This window comes from Boleophthalmus pectinirostris, unplaced genomic scaffold, assembly GCF_026225935.1.
Source record: "Boleophthalmus pectinirostris isolate CB_2022bp ecotype Guang Dong unplaced genomic scaffold, ASM2622593v1 HiC_scaffold_5, whole genome shotgun sequence".
Lineage (NCBI taxonomy): Eukaryota > Metazoa > Chordata > Actinopteri > Gobiiformes > Gobiidae > Boleophthalmus > Boleophthalmus pectinirostris.
Window position 1 is genome coordinate 27,975,387 of NW_026571404.1, and position 26,339 is coordinate 28,001,725.

The 26,339-nt window shown below is 37.8% G+C and overlaps 2 protein-coding genes across 2 annotated transcripts in view; one reads left to right on the forward strand and one right to left on the reverse strand.

The window, feature by feature from the left end:
* Positions 1-1,656: 1,656 nt before the first annotated feature.
* On the reverse strand, positions 1,657-14,935 carry add3b (adducin 3 (gamma) b). Its single transcript, XM_055162626.1, is given in 16 exon segments — positions 1,657-2,982; positions 3,066-3,158; positions 3,729-3,852; positions 3,942-4,031; positions 4,385-4,501; positions 4,647-4,907; positions 6,214-6,387; positions 6,881-6,979; positions 7,360-7,503; positions 7,743-7,892; positions 8,491-8,571; positions 10,131-10,282; positions 12,548-12,692; positions 13,713-13,728; positions 13,730-13,944; positions 14,687-14,935. Coding segments are annotated over 15 exon segments (2,076 nt in total). The 5' UTR covers positions 13,900-13,944; positions 14,687-14,935; the 3' UTR covers positions 1,657-2,722.
* A 1,760-nt stretch (positions 14,936-16,695) lies between these two features.
* The window catches only part of LOC110156979 (VPS10 domain-containing receptor SorCS1-like), a 109,150-nt gene continuing 99,506 nt past the window's right edge, over positions 16,696-26,339 (forward strand). The window contains 3 exon segments of the mRNA XM_055162627.1: positions 16,696-16,808; positions 17,253-17,319; positions 17,558-17,617. Coding sequence (XP_055018602.1) covers positions 17,293-17,319; positions 17,558-17,617 — 87 coding nt within the window. The 5' untranslated portion in view covers positions 16,696-16,808; positions 17,253-17,292.

Genomic DNA, 26,339 nt, shown 5'->3' on the forward strand with positions numbered 1-26,339 from the left:
ATGCTGACCTGAGTTCTGCATACTATTAATTGTACGTGCACATCTTGAATTACGTATTATGTCATATTGTATGTAATACTTCTAAAATAAAAGCAATGCAGCTTTAGTCTTTGCATGAGGTAAATTATAAAAAATATAATAACTATATATATATATATATATATATATATATATATATATATATATATATATATATATATATATATATAATATATATATTTGCACTAGCACAGTTCATACACAAAGTAATGCAAACTACTTTACAGAATAAGAAAGACTTAAAGGTGTGTTACTTTTTTTTTAATAATAAAGATTTATATAATATTTTTGTCCAGGGTCCAGTACCAGATGACCCACGACTCGGCTTTGGGGCTGGACTGGAGGTTGGGGACTCCTGCCTTAAGTATGACACTTTCCAACAGTAATTCCAATATTTTGCAACTTCTCTGCACTACCACTACACCTTAATCAGTCTTAACAATGAATGAGCAAAGACTTCATAATGAATTATTCATAAATAAATTTGTTCAGAATAAAATCTTTGTTCATTCTTAATTAAAACTATTAAAATTATAGTTATTAGCCTATGTATTACCACTTGTTTCTTTTGTCACGCTGTAAGATCACAATGTTTAGTAGGCCTATAGTTCAAGCAATTAGTCTTTTGAAGCAGACATTTCCCTTGTAGTTACCATAGACTATGGTAGTTACATAACCCCTGAAGCCTTCATCTTTTGCATAGCCCCTCTCTGAAGTGTGCTGGGTGGGGGTGGTGTAGGTGTAGCCTGAACACCTGTTGGAGACACCAAATCTCCTCATTGTCTCGCCAACCCCACTCAGTGCATTACCATGACAACAGCCATTCATATCATGGCACAGGCCTTATTATCCACGTTCACACGCTCAATTATCTGTGAACAGGGAGCATTGTTTTAGAGGACGCTGCCTGCTCCTCTGCTGTAAAGCTGTGTAAACAATGCTGGAGACTTTAGTCTGAGTACAGTTGTAAAAGTAAATGCACTAACCCACAACACAGAGTTATATAAATGAGACTATAGATAAACTTGAGCAGTTAGTTATCAAAGTTACTGATACACAATGGCAGAACATAATATGGTTTCATCTCACTGGAATAATACACTAAAATAAAACTAAAAGAGAGAGAGAAATTGAATTGAAATTCTCCTTTGCTATGGATTCTACCTGGATGACTGGGCAAAAAGTAGATGGTACTTAGATAAAAAGTTGTAAGGAGATGAATGAATAAAAATAACAACACTTCACAATTTACTCAACCATGGTAGCCTATCTCATACTGCTACACAATCACTTCTTTACCTTTCCTTTTGTATTTTACTGTGAAAATCTGTGCTTGATTCACAAATTCATTCCCATGATTTACACTAGAGGCCTTCTTATACAGGCTTGTGACTAGCAGGGGGAACACTGGCTTGTACACCATATTACTGTGAAACATTAGTAATAACAATTATCTAAACCCTTTGTTGATATTTCAAGTTATTTTCTTGACCACAAAAATAACTACATTGAACATACGCTTCTAACTCTGTAGTTAACTTTATATGACAGCAAGGAAAATATAAGGAGTCGTTAAAGAAAAACAGTATTTATTATTACATTTGAGCTGTGGGCAGTTTTAAGGCAGCTGCAATTAAAAAGAAAAGAACCTTAGGCAAGAGCATGGTACACAATAGAGGATATACAAACACTAGGCACTAGACTTAGACAGGCCATACACTATGTAAACACCATGTGCTCTCTATACTGTATGTTCAGTAAATAAGATTTATCAAGCTAAATACAAAAGTGTCAGGATAAGTTTGTAAGTGAATAAAGGAAGATTGTACTGTCACAATACATCTACATTTGGTTTAGTGTAAAAAGAACTTCACATTTAATTATGTACAAAGATTTCACTCCCTTTGGGTCAAAAACAAAATCGTTCACATTATTGAGAGGGATACAAAAAGATGGTCCCCTAAATGTTTTATAAAACACACAAACAATTCACTGCACAACTTGCTGTAGTTTCAGCTCCACACTTGCTCTCTCAGATCAAATCTGATCCATTTGTGATTCACACTTACAGCTTCAAGTTTAAAGCATTCAGCATTGCTTCAGCTCATGTGACCACTATCAGTGTTGCAAATACCAGAAAGCAGCAACCAAACAAATAATATTGCTGGGACATAAATGAAAGTTATTATTAATAAGTCACATAAACTGGAGTACAGTAATTATGTAAATTCACCAAACATTAGTGTTAAATCCCAACACACAGTATTATTTTAGGTAACAACAATAAATACAAATCTTACTTTGTAAAAGGCTATAAGTATAGATTAGTACACTCTACTGATAAAGGGATGCTAAAATTGTTTAACAGTTTTCTTTTGCTTAGAGATTACATTCATATAAGGACTTGTGCAAACAGTAACAAAAGGCTAACAGGTCCAAATAATCTGTGTGAACTTTTTCAGATTTACAATAGATACAAAACTAGTAATAACTCATGGCTTCATTTTAAATGCCTTTTCAAGAACGTACGTATTTCCACATATGAAACTGTTCATATAAATTAGCTTCCTTTGTAATAAATGTTTATGTGATATATAATAGAGGGAAGCTGCCAACTAAAGCCATTTTAGTTTTCCACACTGACTTCCATTTTCTAACTCTCTCTTCTGCTTACATAATGTCCTCACGAATCGACCTTCTCTATCTCTTTCTCTTTGTCCTTCTTTTCCTTCTTACTCTTTTTCAGGAAGGAAGGAGTCCGGAACCCCTTCTTCTTCTTCTTGGATTTGGTCTGACTCTCAGGCGTCTGGATCTCTCCACTTTTCTCTTTTGTTGTAATGGAAACCTCCATACTTTCTGAAGTGCTCATGCTCAGTTTGGACACCTCAATACTGAGATCTTCATCTACATCTGTGAAGTGATCCTTCCCATTGAGAATAATGTCTGCAACAGATATAAGCACGTCAAAAATACATCTTCCATAAACTCAGAGTGTTCCATGTGAATGTGAATGAGCTGTGTATTACCTTTTGCTGGAGTCATTATAGGGGACAGGGAGAGGGAGATAGTAGAGCCATCAAATGTGGTCATTTCATCTGCATCTGTAGCATCGTCCTCATCTGTAAAACATGTTTTATACTGTAATTTCCAAACACAGGATAAGTCAAATTTACACACTCTCCATCCACATGTAGTTGGGGACTCCTTGTGTGTTAATCAAACTCATTAGTTAATTTACCCACAGTAAACAGTGACCAAGTAGTGTGTTCCTCTATGTTTTTTTTTATTTTTATGTATTTTATAGATTTATTGCTATTTTATGGCTTTGCTTAATTTGAATACTCTGGTGTTATTGTTTTAGGATTATTAAATAAGCAAATGCTCAATTTAATCTTGTTTGTAGTATTAACTGTTTCCTTTCTCTGCAGCACACTCTTTCTTTATATAATGTGCTACAGAGTAGATTCAGAAACATAAGCAAATGTCTGGCCTCTCTGGTGCAGTGAAATGTATATTAATCACAGTTTTACAACTATTGCCTCTTCCGACCTAATCCTTCACATTCATGCAGGCTTTCAGTAGCACCAGTATAGACTCTCTTGTAAATCCTTGGTTGAATTAAGAATACAAAGAGTATGTCAATAATACAATAAAACTAGTGACTACTATAGCATGTGATAACAGTGTACCTTCTCGCCCCAGCTTTTTCTTCTCCACCAGATTCTTGTATTCCTCCAGCACTTTCTCTGTGACCTCATTGAAGGGGTTAGGGGGTAGGGAGCGCACATGTTCTTCATCCTCATAAATGAAGGCCTAATGGGAATATCAGAGCAATTTCAATACAAAAAATGAGACTTGATTTAATATTACCTATATTGCCTAATAATACGAAATATACTCACCGGTCCTGGTATTGTATCCACCACAATGTCGGCAAGTAGTTGAGACTTTGGTCCTGAGGTCATCAGGTCTCCTCTGTGTTGTTCTTTTATCTGTGAGAATTCATATCATTACAGTCAAACTATGTAAAAGTACACCAATAATACATTCAAATTTCAGTTATGCTATTGCAGTTGTTTGTAAGTTAATTTAAAAGCTAAAATTAATTAGACCTATTTGTGTGTTATTTCTTGTTAAAAATAAATCATATAAATGCAATAAAACGATCAAATGTAGAGTAGTAAAATACATTTTTTTCCATATAGTTAAAAGAAAAGGCATCACAGTATAAGTCCTAGTTTAGAAAATTACAAAAACAAAACAAAACTTTGCACATTTGAAAAATTATTAAAATGATTTACTGTATATCAAGTACTTTTTAGTTGTAATGCAAATCTCAACTAACCCTGTTCCTCTTGTTCATGACTTCTGTGGGATCAGTATTTAATGGGACAAACTGATTTGGATCTTCAATCTTGATTGGAGTCCCACTGCTGTTTCCTGGGTCTGCAGACTTCATCCACTGCAAGAAAAAACAAAACAAAGATGGTCAGCTGCATTCCTAAACATTTCCTCTAGAGGGCAGACAAATATTGAGTAAAACTATTCTGAACGTCAACAGAAATGCAACTCTGTAACCTTTATTAGCATTTAAAGACTTGACTGACCATAGTTCGGGTTCTAGGGCTGACATCTCCATAGGGTGAGTGTTCTGGAACGTTGACCCTTAAGTAACTGTTAGGGGAGTTGAGCCAGCGCGTCCTTTCTCTCTGTTGTTTTTGCACAATATACTTCAATGGACTGCATAGGCCCAGGTCATCCTCATCTGATGGGAGAGCAGAGACAGTGGCAGGAATCTCGACGTCATTCTTTGAGCGCGGCTTCTCACGGACAATGGGGTTTCTGTAGGAGTAGCCCGTCCTGTATCCCTAAAGGACCACACAGAGAAAATAAATATTATACTTTAATAACAAACTCAAACAGGAAGAAACATCTTCCACAAGGTTGTTTGGGAACATCTTAAAACTAGTTGAACATAAAACTAATAAATCTTGTGTAAAAAGATCCCTCATTTAAATGTGGATATGCACAGGCCACCCAGAATGCACTTACACAATAGTAGTAAATATTTAAAGCTGTATATACAAGCAGGATTTTCACAGACAAGCCAAGTTTCAGAGGGAGAATTTTAAAACTTTGATTTAAAAGTAGAGTAGTGTTAACAATACATCAAAGACAGTAGGAAGCAGCTTGAAAACTACTGATGGGAGCTTCATGAGCAGAGTGGGTTCTCAAATCGACAGTGAAGCGCCATATTCAGAAGTGAGCTCACTGTGCTCTGACAGGTGATACCCAACTTATCATCACCACGGACCAGCGTGTTTGCATTTTTCATAAATCTGCTAGATTTATTCCCTGTAATATATGCATATATGCAATTGTAAATATTGTATATTTAACTATGGCAGTCTTCTTTTGCATCGCTTCATTCCAAAATTAGACTTGCTAAATACATGAAATAACATTTATTTTATATTAACCAGCTTGTCTCAACACAAATAAACAAAATGGGAATAGGAAAAAAAAACTTTCCAGCAGAGATATCCCTCTGATGTACTGCATAATTTTTCCTTGTGAATCAGTTACACTCATCCTCCTGTACCTAATTGTCCCGACTAGACAGAGCACTGGTGATGAGTACCTGGCACTTGCTCTCAGTGTGCTGGGCTGTCATTATGAACATGCCAAGCCTTTTTAGACTTTAGTGCAGTGCAGCTCTCACAGAGAGATTGTGTGGTCTGTGCTGCCCACAGCAGGCGTTACCATCTGGAAGCTATGATTGGGGGGAGGGCAGGAGGGCTGTGATCACACAGAGCTTGCACAGCTGCAGCCCACTCCAGCCACAGTTGTTAAGATAGTAGCTCACTCAAACTGACTTGTTCTGACATCTTGTATTTCCACACAACATGTCAAATACTGGTCATTAGCAGTGTGGCTAGGACAGTGAGAATGCTGCAAAGCCTTATGGGAACCACAGCACAATTCATCTGGTTAAATCTGGGTGGGAATCACTATATTTAATAAATACATTAATAATTAAAGAGATTTTTCATTACAATTATTTGTATTAGTACAAAAAAGGCTTGTTAAATTTAAATCTGATGCTTCCTGAGGAAACTACAAAGACAGGAAATGTCTGATGACAGAGCAGGGCAGAGGTTGGGGTTCACTCACCAAGTTGTCCAGCATCCTCATCAGTGACTCAAACTCCGCCTCTCCCACTTTCCATTTGACCTCATTCTCCACCAGCACCCCAGCAGCTGCCACGCCCTGCGTCAGGGGTTTGAACTTCACTCTATCCAGGAGCACAAGGTTGTCCACTCCACCAGAGCATGCCAAAGCACTCACCTAAACAGGAGAAACAGAGTAAAACTGTCATATGTTACACTGAAACCATGTTTAATTATAAATGAAAATGTTGTTTATTGCAGAAAACAAACTTGCATTAGTGCATTAGTCCCAAGATAAAAACTGATCAGAACACAATGCAGACACAGCTACCTTGTTATTAAAAGATAAGATGTCCTAAGCCTGGCAGAAACTAAGCAACAGGAGCACCTACTCCATCCCCCAGGTCTCACCTGACTTTAGGCACCTTCTTTACCTCAAACAAAACTTTTACTACAGCATTTCTAATCAGTATTCTCATGGTTTATTTGACACTAATCAACTTTTGTATTCGCATTTGTAATTATTACATTCGTCCATATTCCATATGAATCCACATATTGCATATATATAATATTCTGCTACACTTTCACAATGATTCTGAAATTGAATCAAGCCTCAAAGCATCTGATTGGAGTGCCACATGCCACATACAATCTACAGAAAGACAAACCTGGATTTCACAGGCCTGTTGGGAGTGATACATGTAATGGAAGGCTTCTTCCACGGTCTCACCCAAAGCAAGCAGTCCATGATTCCTCAGAATCATTACCTGAGAAAAAACATTAACAAATCCCATTCAGAACTAAGGAACAGAAGTCATGTTTATTTTGTCATTAGTTTAGTTTATTTATTTTAATAGGGACCATGTGCAAAAACATTCATCTCATAAAAGAAGAGATGCTTTACACCAAATTTAGCTAAAGCTAAACTTACTAAGTCACTATTATGTGAAGAATATTAAATGATGAGCACACAAAAGACCAAAATCCTGCGGCAGACATATAAGTGTTTGGTATACATGTTTGTGGGAGATGGCATTGGTGTCATTGTTCTCTGCTTAATCTTTTTACCAGCCACAAATGATGGTGCATCTTAACTTATTATCCCATGTGACAACGGCACTTAAGGAGTCCGTGTCTATGACAGTACCTTGGCAGTAGGGCCCAGAGCTTTCTGAAACTCCACCTTCTCCTCTTTATTATCCAGGCTACCATGGTAACCAAAACAGCTCACGTCTCCCAGAAGCAAAGCCTCCTGGGAAATGGGCAGGATTCCACATTTCATGGAGGACACCTGTTAGCAGAAAATAAAAACAACTCAGACTGTGATGCACCAGGATGTAAATTAAGATAGTTTTAACTCTGTGACATTTAAGCATAGTTTTATTCCATATTGACAAAATGTAGGCCATTAGAGTATGCCCTTTTAAAATTTTGTTTTCATCTTAAGTGTGACAATTACCTAACAGTAACTTTTCATTATGATGAAGTCCCTTTAGTGTTAGCCTTTAGTGTTAGCTTAGGGGTACTTACAGCAGCAGTAGCAGGGGTGTGCAGGTGGATAATGCATCTCACATCAGGGCGCATAGAGTAAATCTCTGCATGAGGCCCAAAGCCAAAATGGTCGATGGAGAGATCAGTAGAACCTTGATCGACCACATCCCCGACGATGTTCACTTTCACCTGTAAACACATAACGCTAATTAGCTTAAAAAAGGAAGGTGTCTTTTGTCTCTCTTTTACCTTAGAACATTAAAGTCTCTGCAGAATACATTTGATGAGAATGTGCCCCAGGCTCCACCATTTTTGTTTTACCTTTTCTTCAGAAGTCATACCCAAGTTCACTGTAGCTTTTGAACTTGAGCCACCTGTCATAGTTTTGAGGTACTTTACCTTTCTTTGTAAGCTCTTACAGCCTGACAGCAAAACACTCTAAGATGTTCCTCTCACGTAAACAAAGGAGACAATTACAGACAGGAGAGCGCTGGCTGACAGCCACTACTTACAGGTTGTTTTGGAGGACTGTTTTTGAGGCCCTGAACTTTGGAATAATATTCTATAATCTTATATTGTTTATATGAAATATTGGATTCTAGCCCAAATGCAGTTTCAGACCAAAAGGTCTTCATAAAAGAGATATAAAAAATATACAGTTGCTATTAAAATGAAAACAGATTGTAAAATTATTATAAACTGATCAGATCAATTTTTTGTTAGTTAAAAATCTTGTAGACAGCATCTCTTACATTGTTTTTAGAATTAACAAAACTTTTGTTCTTACCAGATTTGCAGATGTTACTTCAGCAAAAGACAGACCACGTGGGCTGATGAGAACGTGGTCCTGCTCCTTACTCACACGAAGCTAAGGATAAAAACAGTAAGTCAGTCTAGTACTTGTTATTGTCACATTAATTATAACCATATTGGCTTATCTTTCCCTTAAGTGAGTTTTTTTTTAAAAAGGAACAATGTTAAAGATATAATAATCTACGACCTACACACTCCCCTATGGGGTTCATAAAAATATTGTGAACTGTTGATAAAGCATTTCTACTGGAATCTGGAGGATATGTTTAGCCAAACGAAACTTATTTAATTTGATAATCATTGTTTCAGCAGCATAAACATCCATCAAAATTTGCCAGTATGACAGATTTAATGAGTCACTGTTAGCCACTGTAGTTCTTTAGACAACTTAAACATTAGCCATAAATCAAAAATATTATTATTTATTGTATGCATGATAGGGCTGGGTGATCATATTTATTGAACAGGGATTATTTTCAGTTAGATTTTTTTCTTTGTCTTGGTAAAAACAAATAAAATATCTTTATTATATATTTTGTGTTAAATTGATGTGATATGATTTTTCATTACCATTTAACACAAAATATTCAGTTTAGGAATTAAAGGTCCTATCTTACACACAAATGAACTCTTGTGAGCATTAACATATGTTATAATGTTGTTACCTCCTGCCTGGAGTTGTGTTTTGTTTCAATCACCCTGGTTTATTAGTGTGTCTACATCTCCAAAGCTTAAAATGCTCTGTTCCACCTTGTGATGTCATGTAGTTTGGTTCAGTAGAGACTGGCAATTCCAAGACTGAAACTATCCAAACAATTCTAGTGAAAATGTATGGAGTTTAAAAACACAGTGGAGCACTTCCTGTAATACCACATGTTTTCTATTTGAGAGAAGAACTCTGCCTAAATATGCAGGGTTTGTGTGTTAAACATAAATGAAACAAAACACAACTCCAAGTATGTTTGTGGTGAGGAAACAACATTATAACATAGGTCATAAAATAGCGTAATATGGGCCCTTTAACTCTGCTCCAAACCACATTATTTTACTGACAGAGGATTGGTTGCTGACCTCTCAGTTAAAAAGATCCAAGCAGATCACTGACTTTTAAAAACCGACTGAATCTGGATCACAATTAAAATCGGATGAATCACACATCCCATCTGCATATTGCTATGATAAATATTCTGCTACTTTAGGGGTGAAAAACTAGACCGCCTGACTTTAAAAACTCTCCTTCTAAAACTTACCTAAGCTCCTACAGCAGTACCACCACTTCACCTATTCAAGGGTACTGAGAAGTGAACCACAGAGGAACAGCTTTCACTCTGAAAATCAGCATGTGGTTTGAGATAACCGACTTTCTAGGCTTAGTCTTCGGGGACAATCTTTACTTTACATCCTGACATCTCAGGTGTTCACCGCATATTGCACTGCGGCGAATTGTTGCTATGGGAGATGTATTCATATTCAAAAACCTGACAGCTTGGCACTATAAATAATATATAGATTTTTTTATGGCGCTGCATCCCCCTGCTTATCCCTTTCAAAAACACAAATCTTTACCATACACCATAAGATGCACTCAAGCGTGTTTGTGGTTGTTGTACTCACGGTAATATAGGAGCTTGTAAAACGAGCCCAGCTGAAGAGGTCAACTAGCCTGTAAAGACTGGCCAGCCTGCAGCGATTCAGTTTCTCCCCCTTTACGAATGAAGGCGACTCGATGCCATACAAGTCATTGATGGGGGTCACCATGCCTAAACCTGAAACCACACACACAGTTAGAGGTTGCATGCTGTACACGGGCAGGCCTATTTTAAAAAGATATAGGAATGTGTACGAAATGCTGTCGGAAAACATCCCAGGAAGCCACTGCAGCTGGAGTTTAAAAATGGCTATTCTGAGAATTTCCAAGATAAATGTGTTTGTTTTGAGAGGGCAATACCATATAAGTACTTTTACACAATCCAAGTGTTTTAAAAGCTTTTCAGGTCTAAACAGAAAGATTAGGTTGCGTTCATGTGATATAAGACCATAGTTTATCATTGATGAGGGGGTTCGGTTACAATTCTATGATTTTTGTGGATAATAACGCTGCAATTGCTGGGCCTATTCACATAAAACAAGAATTGGTTAAAGATGTTAGTACAAATGATTTTGTCTTGTTGTGGGATTATTCAAACACATGTACATTGCTAGATGAAAGGACTTAAAAATACAAGAGTAAAGATATACTGTGTAACCTTTCTAATGGACAGTCTGGCACTTTGTTTTTTGCTTTGCTTTGAAAGTTCCATAGTGTGACATTAAACTGATCTATCGCAACCTTTCTAGAGACAGTGACTCCAACAAGCCATAGGTTGGACTTGTGGAGAGGCGACTCCTCTCTCAGTATACTCTAATATACAATGTACTGCATGTTTTTATATATATTTTTTTAAAGCAATAAAAGACTTGTAATTGAATACATGCAAGGTAGATAACATCTAGACCCCCCAGACCCAGTTAACATAGTGCATCTTTAATATTACAAATATTAATAAATAATAATAATGCATCATTTTTATATGGCGCTTTTTTGGACACTCAAAGACGCTTTACAGAGAATTATTCATTCACTCCATACCCGGTGGTGGTAAGCTACTACTGTAGCCACAGCTGCCCTGGGGCAGACTGACGGAAGCGAGGCTGCCAATCTGTGCCATCGGCCCCTCCGACCACCACCATCACTCACACACACCACTTTCATACTAGGCAATGAGAGTGAAGTGCCTTGCCTAAGGACACAACAACAGTTTTTTTACAACTGACGCCCCACTGTGGCACCTGATTTTCCCAGCGGTCTCCCATCCAAGTACTAACCAGGCCCAGCCCTGCTGAGCTTCTGAGATCTGATGGGATCAGGCTTTTTTTTACAAGCCAGTATGGCCATGTATACCAAACTACTGACAAAAATATTAAAAGCTCCAACATGCTCATTCTTTTGTTTTGGATATTTCTTTCAAAAAGTGATCATTATTGACCTCCTTCCATCTGAAATGACAAAACTCTAGAATTCTGGGAACACAATCTTTGTACTCTCTGGCTGTTGGATGCTCTGGAGCAGCTTGTGACCTCTGCTCAAATGAAAACAGAAGACAGAAGACCGTAATTAATAACCATGGATGGTCATGAGGGCAGTAAATGAGAATATTGACAATGAAGAACTATCAGCAGATTTGGTGGTGATTTCCGCAGTCACAAGAGTCTGAGAATTTGGGCTGTGACAATGACAATATTCACTGTGGATACTGAAAACAGGCCCATGCTACATGCTGAATAACAAATACTGCTGATGGGGGCTACACTGCAAAAAAGCATCTCAGAATATGAATGTATACTTGATTTTAATAGTTTTGCCAATGAAATGAAAGTTCTTAACTGCTCAAATAAATTTACTCCTTTGTAGTCAATGGGAAAATCATTATAATTAGTCTATATTCATATTTGAAATCATATTTGAAATCTCATTTAGTTGCTCTCAAAAGTTGGTTAGTGCTGAGTCATGTTTATCTATCATGTTTTACAAGTGAGAGTAGATTAAACCATCATTTCATTAATGTTTTTCCCAACAATTTTTGTGATTGATTGGAGAAATAATTGCCATTGCGATTAAAGTAAAAATTAATTGCACAACTTACTAAACCTATAGCCATACTCTTTGGAAAGATAATGTTGCTAATAATATTATCAGTCAGAAATACAATAAGATAGGAAAACCTTTATTTGTCTCATAATGTGGATAATGTGTTGCAACGCACAGTTAAAGACTAAAAAGAGAATAGGAATAGGCACTCAAAAATGAAGATGGATAACTATTTGAAAATAGACCTTGAAACTACCTTGAAACTAATCCAAAATGCTAGACTTGCAAAAGCACAGCACTAAAACTACACAGTTAATTAATATTCTGACCGAGTCCAAGAGATTTCAACTTATAAAGCTATTTCTTTTTTGCAGTGTAGATACCCGCACACAGAAACACTCACTGATCGGGGAAGTCAAAGGGCCAGCTCCTCCCACGGTGCTAGCCATGACCAGGTCAGCAATCTGTCTCAAAGCCAAGAGACCAGTGGGGGTGTTGCCCTTTGTTAACTGATCTTGGATGAGGCCTTCAAGTTCGTCTTTAAACACCTGAAAACAACAAGAAAAGAGTGTCTGGATTTAATATGTGCAATAAAGAAGCTGGCACAAACTGTGACCATTTATCCTAGCAACCTGTGGAAACAACTACAACCTCTAGCCTCTAAAACTTTCAAGAAGCTTATTACAAGTGTACACAAATCACTTAGAAACTTCTTTATCAATGTGTGAAAGGACTTGCTAAAACACAAGGCCAAGGACTGAATTCACCCTGACTTCCCTCTGGTCCTTGTACATTAGTATTGAATTGTGTTTGTGGGTTACAATAAAACAGGACTCTGGTTTTCTGTGTGCTGCAGCTACGCTCCAGCATTCTGCTTCCTTCGAGCGCCGTTCCCATGGAGATGAAGTTCCACTTGTTGGGCCTGTTATGCAATCATCAGATGAGTGTGGGCTCGTCTTATTTCCATACACTTCATTGGTGTATTTATTAAACCCCTTACAGTACAATGCCGTGGGTTGTATTATCTAACCATACTTAACGCAACAAATTAGCTTGGATTTACTGACAACTGTATGTATAACAATATATATGTAGACTACTTTTTGATTCAGGATTACTGTGTGTAGTCAAAAATGTGGTAGATAATTTATATCTTCTATTATCTCTCTGCGTTAGGGTTTTCAGATTGTTTTAACTGCTTCCCTGTAAAACTGAAATAACAGGTACTTTTTTTGATAGGCCTAAATACAGGATGGAAACAGTTCACAGTCATTTCCCTATATTTTTGTTCACTGGAAAAAAGCACCTTTTCTGACATCTGGACCTAAGACCTTCAGACTGCATATTTAACCCATCCACATGGTAAAAAAAATAGTAGTTCTTTTAAGCCACAAGTATTTTGTCTGTAAAATGTCTCTCGTTCTAATGGCCTTGAAAGAAAAAGGAGCAAATGCTATCTAAAGGCATTTCACTCAGTCCCGAGTCTTGGCTTAAAAGCAACGCTATTACTCATAGGTGGTGAAAGCTGTGTGTAGGAGGCTTGCTGTGAGGAGCTGCAGGCTACATACTGGACTCCGGAGTATCTGTGACCCTCTTCTTTTGCTCCATCATGTTAAAGTCCTGCCTCAGGTCTGGGGACATGGCCCGGCTGCGCAGGTGCTCCGGGTCACTATCATCCAGCCTGTCTTTAGAGCTGCTGCTGGACAGAGGCAGGGTCAGAGAGGCTGCCGACGGCCTTACATCCACCAGGCTCATGCTGCCAAGTTACTGTCACGGAGGCTGGAAGGAGTCCTGTGAAATCTGCACAAAAGGGAAAACATCAGGGCTTATTTTGTATTCTGTCAGTCAAGCCAAAGCGTGTGATTTTAACAAAAAGGATGACTCATGTAATTACAGGAATAGACAAAAGAGAACAGAACAATGTTAACGATTGGAGCTGCTGGTGATGCTGTTTATCTGTATATGAATGGATTCAGAGTTAGTCACGGATGCTGTGAACCAAATGCATTTTCAAATCATCTTTATATAAGTTTACACACTTAACAACAGGAGCCCACTCTACTCCTCAAATATTGCACTCTCCCTTCATGCAACTCCTCCTTCAAAAGTTGCCCCCTGATGATGAACCAAGCACACATTTTAACATTTTGTTCTTTACACAGGAAAATTTACATCGCACAGTGTGAAAACAGTCCCACTTTCACACGGCAGCCAAGAAACTGCAAGGGTTCAAGAGCAGTAAACAAAGAAGGCCTCATGCAAATCAACCTATTTGAATAACAGTTCACACCTTCTGCTCTAAGTGGGCTACCTGGAAGGAAGTGGGGGTGCAGAGGGGAACTAAGTAGGCCTAGATTTTGAGACTAACTTTTAAAAACTTAGCCTATAGAACAAATCCTCAAATTATCTAATAAAGACAAAAATATAAAGAAAACTGGATAAAATTGTTAAAGCAAACCTACGACTTGATTCAAAGTTCGCGAGATTTCAGGCATCACTAAAAAACGCCAAAAATAAAGTAACACTGCAACTCTTAATTTACCTCCAAAAGCACTTCTTCCTCGGTAGAAGTCCCTCCAAACGATGCAGGCTCGACTATTTCGCTCAAAAACTTCCACAAAGCAAGTAAAAACCAAAGCCAATCTGATACTTTCCTTCTTTTTCCCCAGTCACATTGTTAAAAGAGTTTGCGCGGCGTGTGCAGAGGGTACACTACCCGGACCAGACTGCCCGTTGCGGCTAAAGAACGGACTTGGAGAGGAGTGGAGAGTGGCTGCAGCAGCATGGTGGAGGAAAGAGCGGAGGATGTGGGTGTGTTTGTGTGGGAAAAAGGAAAAGTGGCCCATGTGACTTCACTTATCCACCCACCGGGGGCTCATGCGTACAGCGGGACAAAGGGAATGGCCCACTCCTCACTGCCCTTAGCTACACGGGTGCTCTTCTCGCTAGCCTCACGCAAGCTAGTTAGGAGTTGGCAACGCCGGTGTTATAGAGGTTTTATGCGATTCCTGGTACATATTTTCATTTGGGTTTAGTTCAGTCCCAGTTTAGTCCTAGTTTGAATTTAATTTAGGCATCGTTGTTATCCTGGTGTAGCCTCTGACCCTCCTTAAATGCTACACCATAAGCCTAGGCTAGTTTAATCTCAGCCATATTACACTATTTTCTGATCTAAATTATAATGTTATTGCCTCATCAAAACTTAGGCTGCCTGGAGTTATGTTTTGTTTCATTCACACATGTTTAAACAATCAAATCTTGCATATTTAGGCTGAGTTCTTCTCTCAAACAGAAAACACTCTGTTCGACCTTGTGATATGATAATACAGGAAGTGCTTAACTATGTTATTATACACAGTACACCTTCACTAGAATCATCTGAACAATTTCTGCCCATAAATTGCAAATCTGTACTGAACTAAAGCTAAAGGGTAGCTGTTAACTTGAAAAATATGGCTATTGCTTCATGACATCACAAGGTGGAACAGAGCATTTTGAGCTTTGGAGATACAAACAGACTAATAATAAAGGATTACTCAAACATGTAAATGAAACTAAACACAACTCCAGGTATGTTTTTATGAGGCAGCAACATTCTAACATGGCTAAAAGCTCAAAAGAGTCAATTTGGTGTAATACAGGACCTCTAATTTTAGTTGGTGCAGGTCCTAGTCTTCCTGACCTGACCCTAGTCTTTTTTTTTTCTGGATTTTAACATGATTCAAGAGTCAATAGTTTTAAAATGTATGTAGAGGGTCTATAGTGGAGAACAAGTCTGAATTAAATACAATATCATTTGCTAAAACACAGATACTTTGACTTGGATTGTGGTTAATATTTCTGTAATCATCCTTGTTTTGTCTTTACAATCTTAGTAGTTCTAGTAATAGTATAGGTTTGAGCTACTAAAAATGCAAACCTTTGAGATCTCTATAGTTTTTTGTAGGCTATGCAGGGTATGGTCATGCCCATGTGGAAGCAGTTATAAATCTTTCACAAGTATTGAATCAAATCTTCAGTGATTTTTAAGCCTATTCCTTCGTTCTCCCCCTCAGTCTCGCTCTATGTGATTCATTAACTCCCGACACCTTATTTCATAAATAACCAGCCTTGCTTGTTCCCACAGCCCCTAAGTAGTGCACTTCATCAAAGCTGTATCACCCAGGCCCCAGCAATAGCAAAACAGTGTACTTCAAAGTCCGCTCATATGTGCCCCTGAAGAAGTCTGCGCTCAAAGTTTTTTAAAATAGCGGATGTTTGTTCAGAGAAAGAAATGTAACACAGATGCCCCTTTAGAAGACTGTATTCCATTTCACCCTTAGATCTACTGTTGCAGTCAGACCATAATGATACTTTTGTAGGCGATGTGCCATGTGACTGGAATCTGTGTTAAGTGCAATACAAGCTTAACTGTCAAGCACAATGTCACAGTTGATGTCGAGGTTTTAAAAATTTGTTCCAATTCAGCCATGTGCCCTGAAGAAAAACTTTTATTGCATTTTTCTGTTTGTTTTCGTATACATCTTTTTCAGGTCACCCTCCTAACAAACTACTGCATAAAACATTAAATTGGTAATAACTCTGTGACTGCATATATTAGAGAACCTAAATCTTCTGAGGAAATGGATTGACTGCACCTTCCTGTATGGACCAGATGCCTGCAGGTATTTGGAAGTCAACCTTTGAATGTTGATTTCTTCTCCACTGAAGGACACTGTTTAAAGTATAGCTGACCTTCGTTAAATGATTTATGGCATGCTTACGGATGGTTGATGTAATGCATTCAGGCTGGATTGGCAAAGAGAGGTCATAAACCAAACTGTAATGCTTCCATAAATGAAGCTTGGGAAATTGGCAATATAAAAACTAGTCATAACATAATTGCTATTGATTGCCATTGCAGGGATGTTGTAATACAAACTTCACTTCAATATGTTTTTAACTTAATAGCAGTTTAGTATTTACTGTATTATTAGAATCATGTTACTTATCCTGTTAGGCGAACTTAAGGAGAGATTTTAGTAGAAATGACAATGTTAAGAATAGGTCTATTACACAGCATACTGTGACTGTTTATGTATAATCTGTAATTTATATTATTTTGTCAGGTTGTGCAAATGCTGCTCTCCCTCAGTCTGACTCACCAAAATGGGACCACACAATAGACAACTGCAGGTATAGTTGCACACATGGGTTTAATATTCACAGTGTGTTAGCCTGACCAGCCAAAACGGCATACTTTTTCTATTCTATATAAAGACGTTTTGTCCAGGATCTTATATTACATTCCTAACGTCTGATGGGTGTTAATGGCCTACAGAAATGAGACAAACGCATGGTCAATTTCTTCCAAAACAAATACTGACACTACAATACTACTGTACTAATAACAATATCACTATCACTTTTTCAGTTTGTCTATATTGGTCTTCCAACTCTTTCACTAAGAACAGCCAAGCAAGCCATCGTTTGGGTAAGTACAGAAATCACACAAGAACCAAATTCAGATTACATATACTTATTTTAACTAAGGATGCGCTGGTATGTAAATATATAATGGTAGATACCTATATTATGATAAAAGCTTGGGCCAGTAACCAATATCAAGTTAATATTTTCTGCATTGTTTAGTTGAATTTTTCATTGAGAACAAAGAGATTTAGTTGAAAAGGGATTAAAAAAAAAAAAAAAACAGTTAGTCCTGCTATAGCAGAAGCAAGCCTCTGTCCTGGGAACAGTTTTCTTGTATCTGTGAAGGGACAGGATACAGATACAAGAAGCATAATCTTGGAGGGCTGTATCAATGCATTTTGTCAATCCCATTATTACTTAATCCCATGAATCTGTATGAATACCATTATTGGGACATTATATTGGTGCAGACATTAGAGTTTCCTCATCTGTCGACTTAGTAATGAGTAAGGTCTCATTTTGCTGCTCTCCCAGCTCAAGCTAAGCTAATATTCCCACAGTCACTGTGCTCTTCTCTCAGCCCCTTCAGTTAATATTCATAATATTGCCTGTTTAATCACAAACAGAAATCTCAATTTAGTAAAGAAAGTTTTGTAGAGCAAGGGACGGTCTCTATCTATGACTGACATGACAATTCCAGGAAGTAGTGTGGAGTCTGGGAGGCGGAGCACATTGGTGAACATATGGGTGGATATAATGAAAAGCAGAAGTATTTCGCTGTGGAGCAGAGTGACCCCTGAAACCGTGCCTCCCTGTTTCTGGCTGCTCTCCCACTGAAACTGCAGGCTTAAATGTCTGCATACACACACAGACGCATCATGGCCCTCCTCCTGATAGCTCTCACATTCCTGCTGACTATTTGAACTTTTCAGCGAGAGCAGCCTATCCTGAAACCATTGACCAAATGTCTGAGGTTATTAGTCGACGTCTCCTTCATACCGATTACTGTGGAGGATATCGATGTCTGCAGATAAAGGGAGACTTGTGCCTTGTCACAGAACCCTGCAACTCCAATGGCAGCAATTTTCGCACAAATACTGTCCACATAAATCAATCAAAATAAATGTATTAGAATTACACAGAAGCATATCATTATACACCAACAGTGCACACAGTGAAATCAATGCATAAGCCTGCATAATCTTAAAATGAATCCCAAAATTACATTTCTCAAACTTGAAACTATCTGGTCTTGTATTGAATATGACTCCTCAAGTCAGAATCATCACTTCTTCAATCTTACCCCTGCAGTGAACCTGCTGTCCAGGAAAACTTCTTGTTTTCAAAACAGCATTGACACAAAGCAGATTCTGATTAGATTCAAATTGTTATGAGACTTGAATTATGAACACCAAACTTTTTTGTGACAGCTAAGGACACAGTAGAGAATTCACCACCATATTGAAGACTTTTTAAAGACTGTAGAAATTTTTATTATCACAAGTTTTATTGGCACAATATTGAAACAGAGTAATGGTAGTGTGTGGGACGGGAGATATTATGGGTTTATTAGGTCTTATAATAATTCAAATAGTTAAAAACATAGTCATATATACAATTTCAATAAAATTTTATTTACCCAAATATCCCTTAAATTACTATTGTTTTAAGCGTATTTGTGATTGCTTTCATTTGAGTGTTGTAATGTTAACAGCATTTTACTGCACTTCCTCAGTAGATCCACATGTTGTACCAAAGTGCATTTCATTCTTTGAACCCCAAATCATTGCCAATTACAAATATGACATTGTCTTTCTGATCGTTACAAGCCTGGTAGCCATGGAAACGAAAGTATTATGCTGTCTTTTTTAACACCACTCTTATCAGCACATACTTGGTCAGCTGAGAATCAACAGCCCTCCACCGCATGCTTATTCACTGAGGATAATGATAGCAAAAACTTTAAGGTCACAGCACAATTTGAAGACTGCTTTCCTTGTAATCATACTACAAAGCTATAACTGATTATTCATAAGCCAAAACAATCAACTGAAGACTGCCCCTAAGATTGAAATTGCTTGACTCTAGAAAAGTATTAAACACTAACAGCCTATCTAACTTCAGCCATCTGCTCTGACATCACATGCAGACTTTTTAATAACACTCACTTAACTATAAGTTACATGAAATAAACCCAGTGAAATAGATACTATAATAGGTTTAGCATTATCAATACAGTATTATTATGCAGAAAAAACAGCAACACATAACAGCATTTGCATCCATACTAAATCTAAGTGTAAAACAACTATATTTTATATTATTATACTTACAGATATTATTACACATACTTATTTTACACACAAATCCTATTGTTCTTAAAAACCTTTGTCTGAATCATGACTTTGCAGCTAAAAATGGACCTGCTCCACTCCCACTGCTAGATGGGTGGCAGCAACCCAGACCACTTTGAACCTGAAACAATTTACATTGTTACAGTTGGATGAGTGCCTTCAGAGCATTTGGTTGTAGAAGTGCGTCAGTTCACTCCCGATCATAATCACACACACAACACTTGGTGGTGTGGAATGAGACAGACCTCACTTGTTTGTGTTGTCTCCCCTGTGGTTGATGTTGGATGGCGTCCATGTTGAGAGATTAAGATGTTAATTTTTGTGTGGTAATGGTTTGGATTAAGACATTTAAATTCTCAGTGTTGTACCTAAGGCAACTTTGTGATAAAATCTGGCAAAAACCCAGTGTAGCAGTGTAGCGGCAGAGTTTAACCAAACGCAACATCCATAAAATATAAACACTGCTAATTGCAAACTAACTGCTAACGTACATTTTCACCAGGGGAGCGCGTGTGGGTCATGACCTGCCTTTTTTAGTTTTATGAGTGCCTGTAATTCACATCACCGACCTCGTACTATTATGAAATCCAGCGCTGCCCAAGCCCACATCTTAAATCAACAAATGCTTGTTCGGAGTAATGTTTCTGGAGTCGTGACTCTAAGTGAAAGCAGCTGTTTGGGGCAGTGTGGCTGAGACTGATGATGCAGCTGCAGACAGGCCAGTTAAGCAATAAAGATCTAACATGATGTGAGTAAACTTTATGCTCTGATCTCTACAAAGCGACGTAAATAACAGAGAAGTAGCAACAGTTGAAACATAATCTGTCAACAATCCAGAAACTGTTTGTGTCAGGCCTTTATCTACTAATCTAAAAAATGTCATGTTAGAATACTTTCAAAGGCAAAACATGCAATTCCTTTTATGCTTGCTGTTGTATATTTCTGCTTGAATAGATTAAAAGGTGAATAATAATCAAACTTACACTGTTGCTGGGATGTCTGCGCCTTTTCTGCTTGGTTGCCGAGGAAGAATTCTTCACGTTTTGCCTCAAACTCCCACAAAATCCTGCAGTTCTTCAGATAGCTGTTTACATTATCACTTTGAAGAGGGTCATCTGTTTTTTTCCCAGAAGAGAGCCAACCGGCGCTTTCCCGCTCTGATCTCCTAAAACTCCCTTAGCTTTTCTGTGACAGCGGCTGCCTATTCTCAAATGGAAAGCTAGGGGACTTGTCAGAGGAGGTTCTGAGCAGACCACGCTCTACAGCAGATGGGAATGGAGAGGACCAAAAAGGAAAAATGGGAGGGCAAAAAAATCCACCCCCAGTATCTAAATATAAAAAGGCCTCATGTTCTTATCTCAGTTGTTTTTAAGACAAATCAACCTATCTCAACCAAGTCTATACTTTTGTTAGCTAGATTTTCTCATCTATGTACAGCATGTTCATGGTCTAAATATTGCCTGTTGAAGAGGACTTAGCTAACAGCGAATGTTTGCCCGCTATCACCTCCTCCCACATATTCTCTCAGATAGCATGAGTGGGATATTGTGCTCTCCCTTTTCTCTGCATAGACTGTTAGCAGCAGAAATGTACTGCTAAAGCGAAGAAATCAGGAGCATGAAGGTAATGACTGACTATAGTGACTACAAAGGTTGTACTGCCAGATGGGGAGCATTCTGAAACAATGATCTCAAGGTAAATTGAGTTACAGGAGCGTGCAATGAAAACGATAAGCAAATAAGTTGGCTCAAAAGCACAAATAGCTTTTTATTCACACTCCCAGTCTTAATGCGTCCTCGTTTTGATTTTCCCTAATGCAATTGCCTAATGTTATCATCTCCATAAACAGACATTATACTGTTAGTGAAAATGGCATCAACTCCCGGCTGGAAAATCTATCTGAAAAAACTACAAGGAAATTCTCATGTTATTTGAATTGGCATTGGCTTACAGGTTAAATTTAGACATTTTCTTAGTTTCCCACCCAGTATGTTTTGTTGTCTTTGCAAAGGCTGATAAAACATTCATTTCCTGAGCCTTCCACAATTGTTGAACCACACCCCAGTGGACCATCCACGGTCAAAAAGCACACGCAGTCAGGTCAAAGGTCAAACTGCTCCTCTAGCAGTTAGCTGAGTAAACATGCAACCCTTGAGTGTCTCTGGAAGTATTCCCTAAACTGCCGTAACTCTCACTTATTGATTTATTTGTACCCTTTGCCACACACAGAATGAGAACCGCGAAGGTTTTACCAAGGGCTGGAGAGGTTTAGAAAAATTATGGTCAAATATTCAAGCTCATCAAACAAAAAGCCTGCACTACACTGCCATCTAGTGAGTGCTTCATGCCATAGGTAATGACAGTGAAACATGTCACCTCGTCTCTCGTCACAAGTGTGTGTGTTATGTTGTATATTCTGTTTTTAGGCAGGGCTCAGCTAGCGATCAGGAAATGAGAAAAATAAGGAGCTCAAGGCAGAAGAGGCACAGCATGTCACAATATGGCTGGTAGCAGTCAGCTGGAGATCTGGTGATTCAGACCAGGCCATAATAACATGTCAGTGAGCAACATACAGGGGACAGTGGGTAGACAATTATAGCGCCCTTACTAAATTATAAATGTAGGGCAACCAACTTTTAGAAAATGTATTCTGATCCTGAATTGAGCAGCTGTAATTAAATACCATCTCTGCCATCTCAGCGTCCCTACCATCCATCCACTATAGCTAAGTAATAAGCAGTTTAGTTATTATAGAATCTGTTGGTGTGACGCGGCTCCATAAAAATAATGTGTCAAATGTCAAGATACATGTCAGGTGTGTTGGTGTAACAGTTGGAAAAAATATCACACATAAAATGTTACATAAGCTGTCAGAATATTATTTTTCTCCAAATGCAGCAAAGATGTGTCAGTCAAATGTATGTTTTTGAACCGTCTCCAACTAAATTCCAAAGTAGGTTGTGTTATGCTGGTTTCATAATGTCATACAGTCTGCAAGCAAGATTTTTACCTGTTGGACTTGATGGATTTAGATTTTTTTACACAATGTCAAGGTACAAGGTGTCAGATGCACAAGAACGTGGATGATTTGTAATGGTGGCGCGTCAGATCACATCAAAGTTGAATAGTGCTTGAAAGAATACAGCCTATCTAATGCACCTTTCTGTATCTTCTTTATCTAGAAGCAGCTATGCAATATTTTTTCACTGATAACATCTCCAAAGCAAGGCCAAAGGACAAATTAGGTGCCACTTGTTAGGGAAACTGTGGCGCCTTCTTCCTTGTGCTCCTTCTGAGGCAGTGAAACAAGCATTACTTCGATGTTTGACTCTGTTCTTGTTACTTAGCACTGTGCCCAGCAGTTGTAAATAAATCAAAGCTTATCCCGAGGGTTACAAGGTCTATGGTCTTTGTATTCAGCAGTCTTTGCAGTGTGCTGTTGTAGTGTTGTGCTCTTGTCATTCAAAGGCTTGCCAGAACATTTGCTTAGGTCATTTAGCCGCTTGTCTCCGAGCACAGATAGGATGAAATCATTAGTGGCTGGACTGTTCTCTTCAGCTAGCACCTTCTTACAGAAACATGGCCCATGCCCTGATCACAGTGGAGAGACAGAAGGCTGTGTTTGTGATGTAAAAAAACAAAGCCCAAAGGACATATACTGTCAGAGTGTATTTCTAAGCACTCGGAGAGGCTGTCTTAGCCACAAAGCAATTAACTGTTGTTGTGGTCTATCTGGAAGCCAATTGGGTTCCACTATACACTTAATTATAGAGATTTTTTCTTGTTCTTTATTGATATTATAATAAGCTATACCGGATTACTTGCTAGGAGTGGGTCATATTTACAAAAAAAAAAAAAAAAAAAAATCAGTATTAGTTTTTGAGTGTCCCGATATGAAAACTGTATCATGTCAATCCATAAGAAATGTGTTAAGACATGTTTTTAAATGTTTTAGTGTTTATATCAGACAAATAATGTTAAATTACAATAGCAGAAATATGACTTTATAGTCTTATTTGAAAGTTTACAACAAGTTAACTTTTTAAATTTTTTGCAGATATTTTATTTCTTAATTATTGGTCTACTCGGTATCCAAACCATGATATTATTCTATTTTCTATTACTCGTCCTTCATTTTGTCATCTTTTTGCTTCATTTATCACCTTAAGTTGCTCCATGTCCCTGTCATAGAAGCTTGGATTCATTAGCTGTCCATTTTGTGTAATATGACTCCAGATGGCATTGTGATATCAATATTTGATTGGAGGAAGGCAATCCTAAATTGAAGCAAATGGCAGCTATGTAGTGCCAGTTATTGCATGATGGTAAAGTCTTAGCAATTCAGTTTGATCAGATTCATTCGTAAGGACATGTGGCACTCACGGTGACTACAGCTTCCTTTGAACTGCCTAAAAAGCAAAAAAGCTCTTCAATTTGATTGCCCACTGCACAACAGGGATGGCCTTCTTCTCTTTGTTTCAAAATGGACCCCACAATACATGGTCAAAAACAAAGGAACTTACCTCCATCTATCACCCCCCACACAGTGCCACAAATTCTGACTAGGTTGATGAGCTGCAGTATCTCCTGTCGTGATTTGAAACCCTTAATTACCCCAGAAAGAAGAAGAAGCTTAGGCATATTTAAAACATCGTATCATCCTGGTTTTGCAGTCCTGGTAAGGCAATTACAACTTCTGCAGACTTTACGAAGTGCTGCTGTGGGCACGGGAAAGTAAACCTTATTAAAATAAAAAAACATTAAAAGCATATCCCCCTACTGTGATCACCATATTCTTGTCCTGCTATTTCTTAAACCTGGCTAAAGCCCAGACTAGAGGCAGAGAAGTATTAGATTTTTTTTAAGTTTCAAACCAAGAAAGGGCTTCAGAGAGTGCCAAAAAATAGCCTGCCAACAAAAATGCGCCCCGGCATCACTCCTATCATTTCGATGTTAAATTAAGTCTACAACCCTGCAAACAGAACCTTGGGCTTTGGGTCCAGCCTTTACTTTAGATGGAAAGATTAGAAACAATAACTGGCTAATGTTGGAAATCCTAGTTTTGGAGCACTACCAAAATGCAATCAATTGTCCTTTGGCTTCTTGCCTCCATCCAGCTAATTCTATGTAAATCAGTTCAGATTTAAAAGTCTAACAAACAAACACAGTCCTATTGTAGGTGATATGAGATGAATATTTAACAAGCTAAGAAACTTTTCCAGGCCAAAAAATTGTCTCTCACATAAAGTTCTAAGAAATAATTATAATATTTTCACTTGTCTTCTCATTCAAAACAAGGGAGTGTCATTAAAAGTTGCATCTAGGCGGACTTTTAATGACTGAAACATCATCACTCTTTTGAAATCTGGGACACTTTGAAATTCACTAAGTTATGTTAGCAAGTAATTGTAAAAAGTGTATGGCCTAATAGGGAATAAAATGTGAACATGCTCATGTACCTTTCTTTCATTTTTTTTCGTACTACATTTTCAGTAACTCACATTATTCAAAAATAGCTATTACATTTTTCAATTATGTTTAAAAAGCTTAAACATAGATTCTTATTTGCAACACCCTCATAAGATATTAAATTGGCTTCTTCAAGTAGCAATTACAGAAAAATCTCGCTGCATTGTTGAATGGTTAACCACCACCTGAGTTTTATGGAGTGACTCTCTGGCACACGTGTCCATTTGGAAGCACATGTCCTGGTCCCTTGCTGGTGCTTGACGTGATTACCATTGAATACTTGAGACTTTTCTCTGTGTAGGAAGACATAATGTCATTGGAGCACAAGCACGCGGCTCAGCGTTAAGTGAAGGGGGCACAGATGGCTTTGCAAAACCTCATTTAATGTTGCGTTTTGTCTTCTTCATCAGACAGATACTTACTAGTGAAATATGGCCACACTGTGCTTGGCTTGGCGTCAAGGGCAAATAATGGTGACAAAACCAAAGTTTATTATTTGGATATTTTCTACCATTCACTGGGAAACTATAATAAATACAAAAATGTGTAATAGTTCACAATGGATCAGCTTCTTTTGGGAGGTTAAATGTGCTTGTGTAAGTAAATGTGTGATGCTAAAGGTCATAGAATTACTTTTTGTATCTTTCTGTGGTTTTGAATGAGCAGAGCTAACTCTCATGTTTCCCCAGTATGATTTTCATTTTTCCTGTACAGCATAAAGCATAATTTAACTGTAAACATTGCTGTTTTCCTGTTTTAGTCACACTTGTTTACCAAAGAGTATAGCCAAAACAAACTATTAGACTAGAATCCATACTTTACACTTTTTTGTACTTTTTGCTTATATAAACTGCCTTGTATAGACCCAGCTTTCATTTTTGTGCCGCCTCAGTAGCAGGGCTTGTGTTATTTTAGTTGCATGCATTTGTTTTCATTACTGGTTAATGAAATGAAAATTGT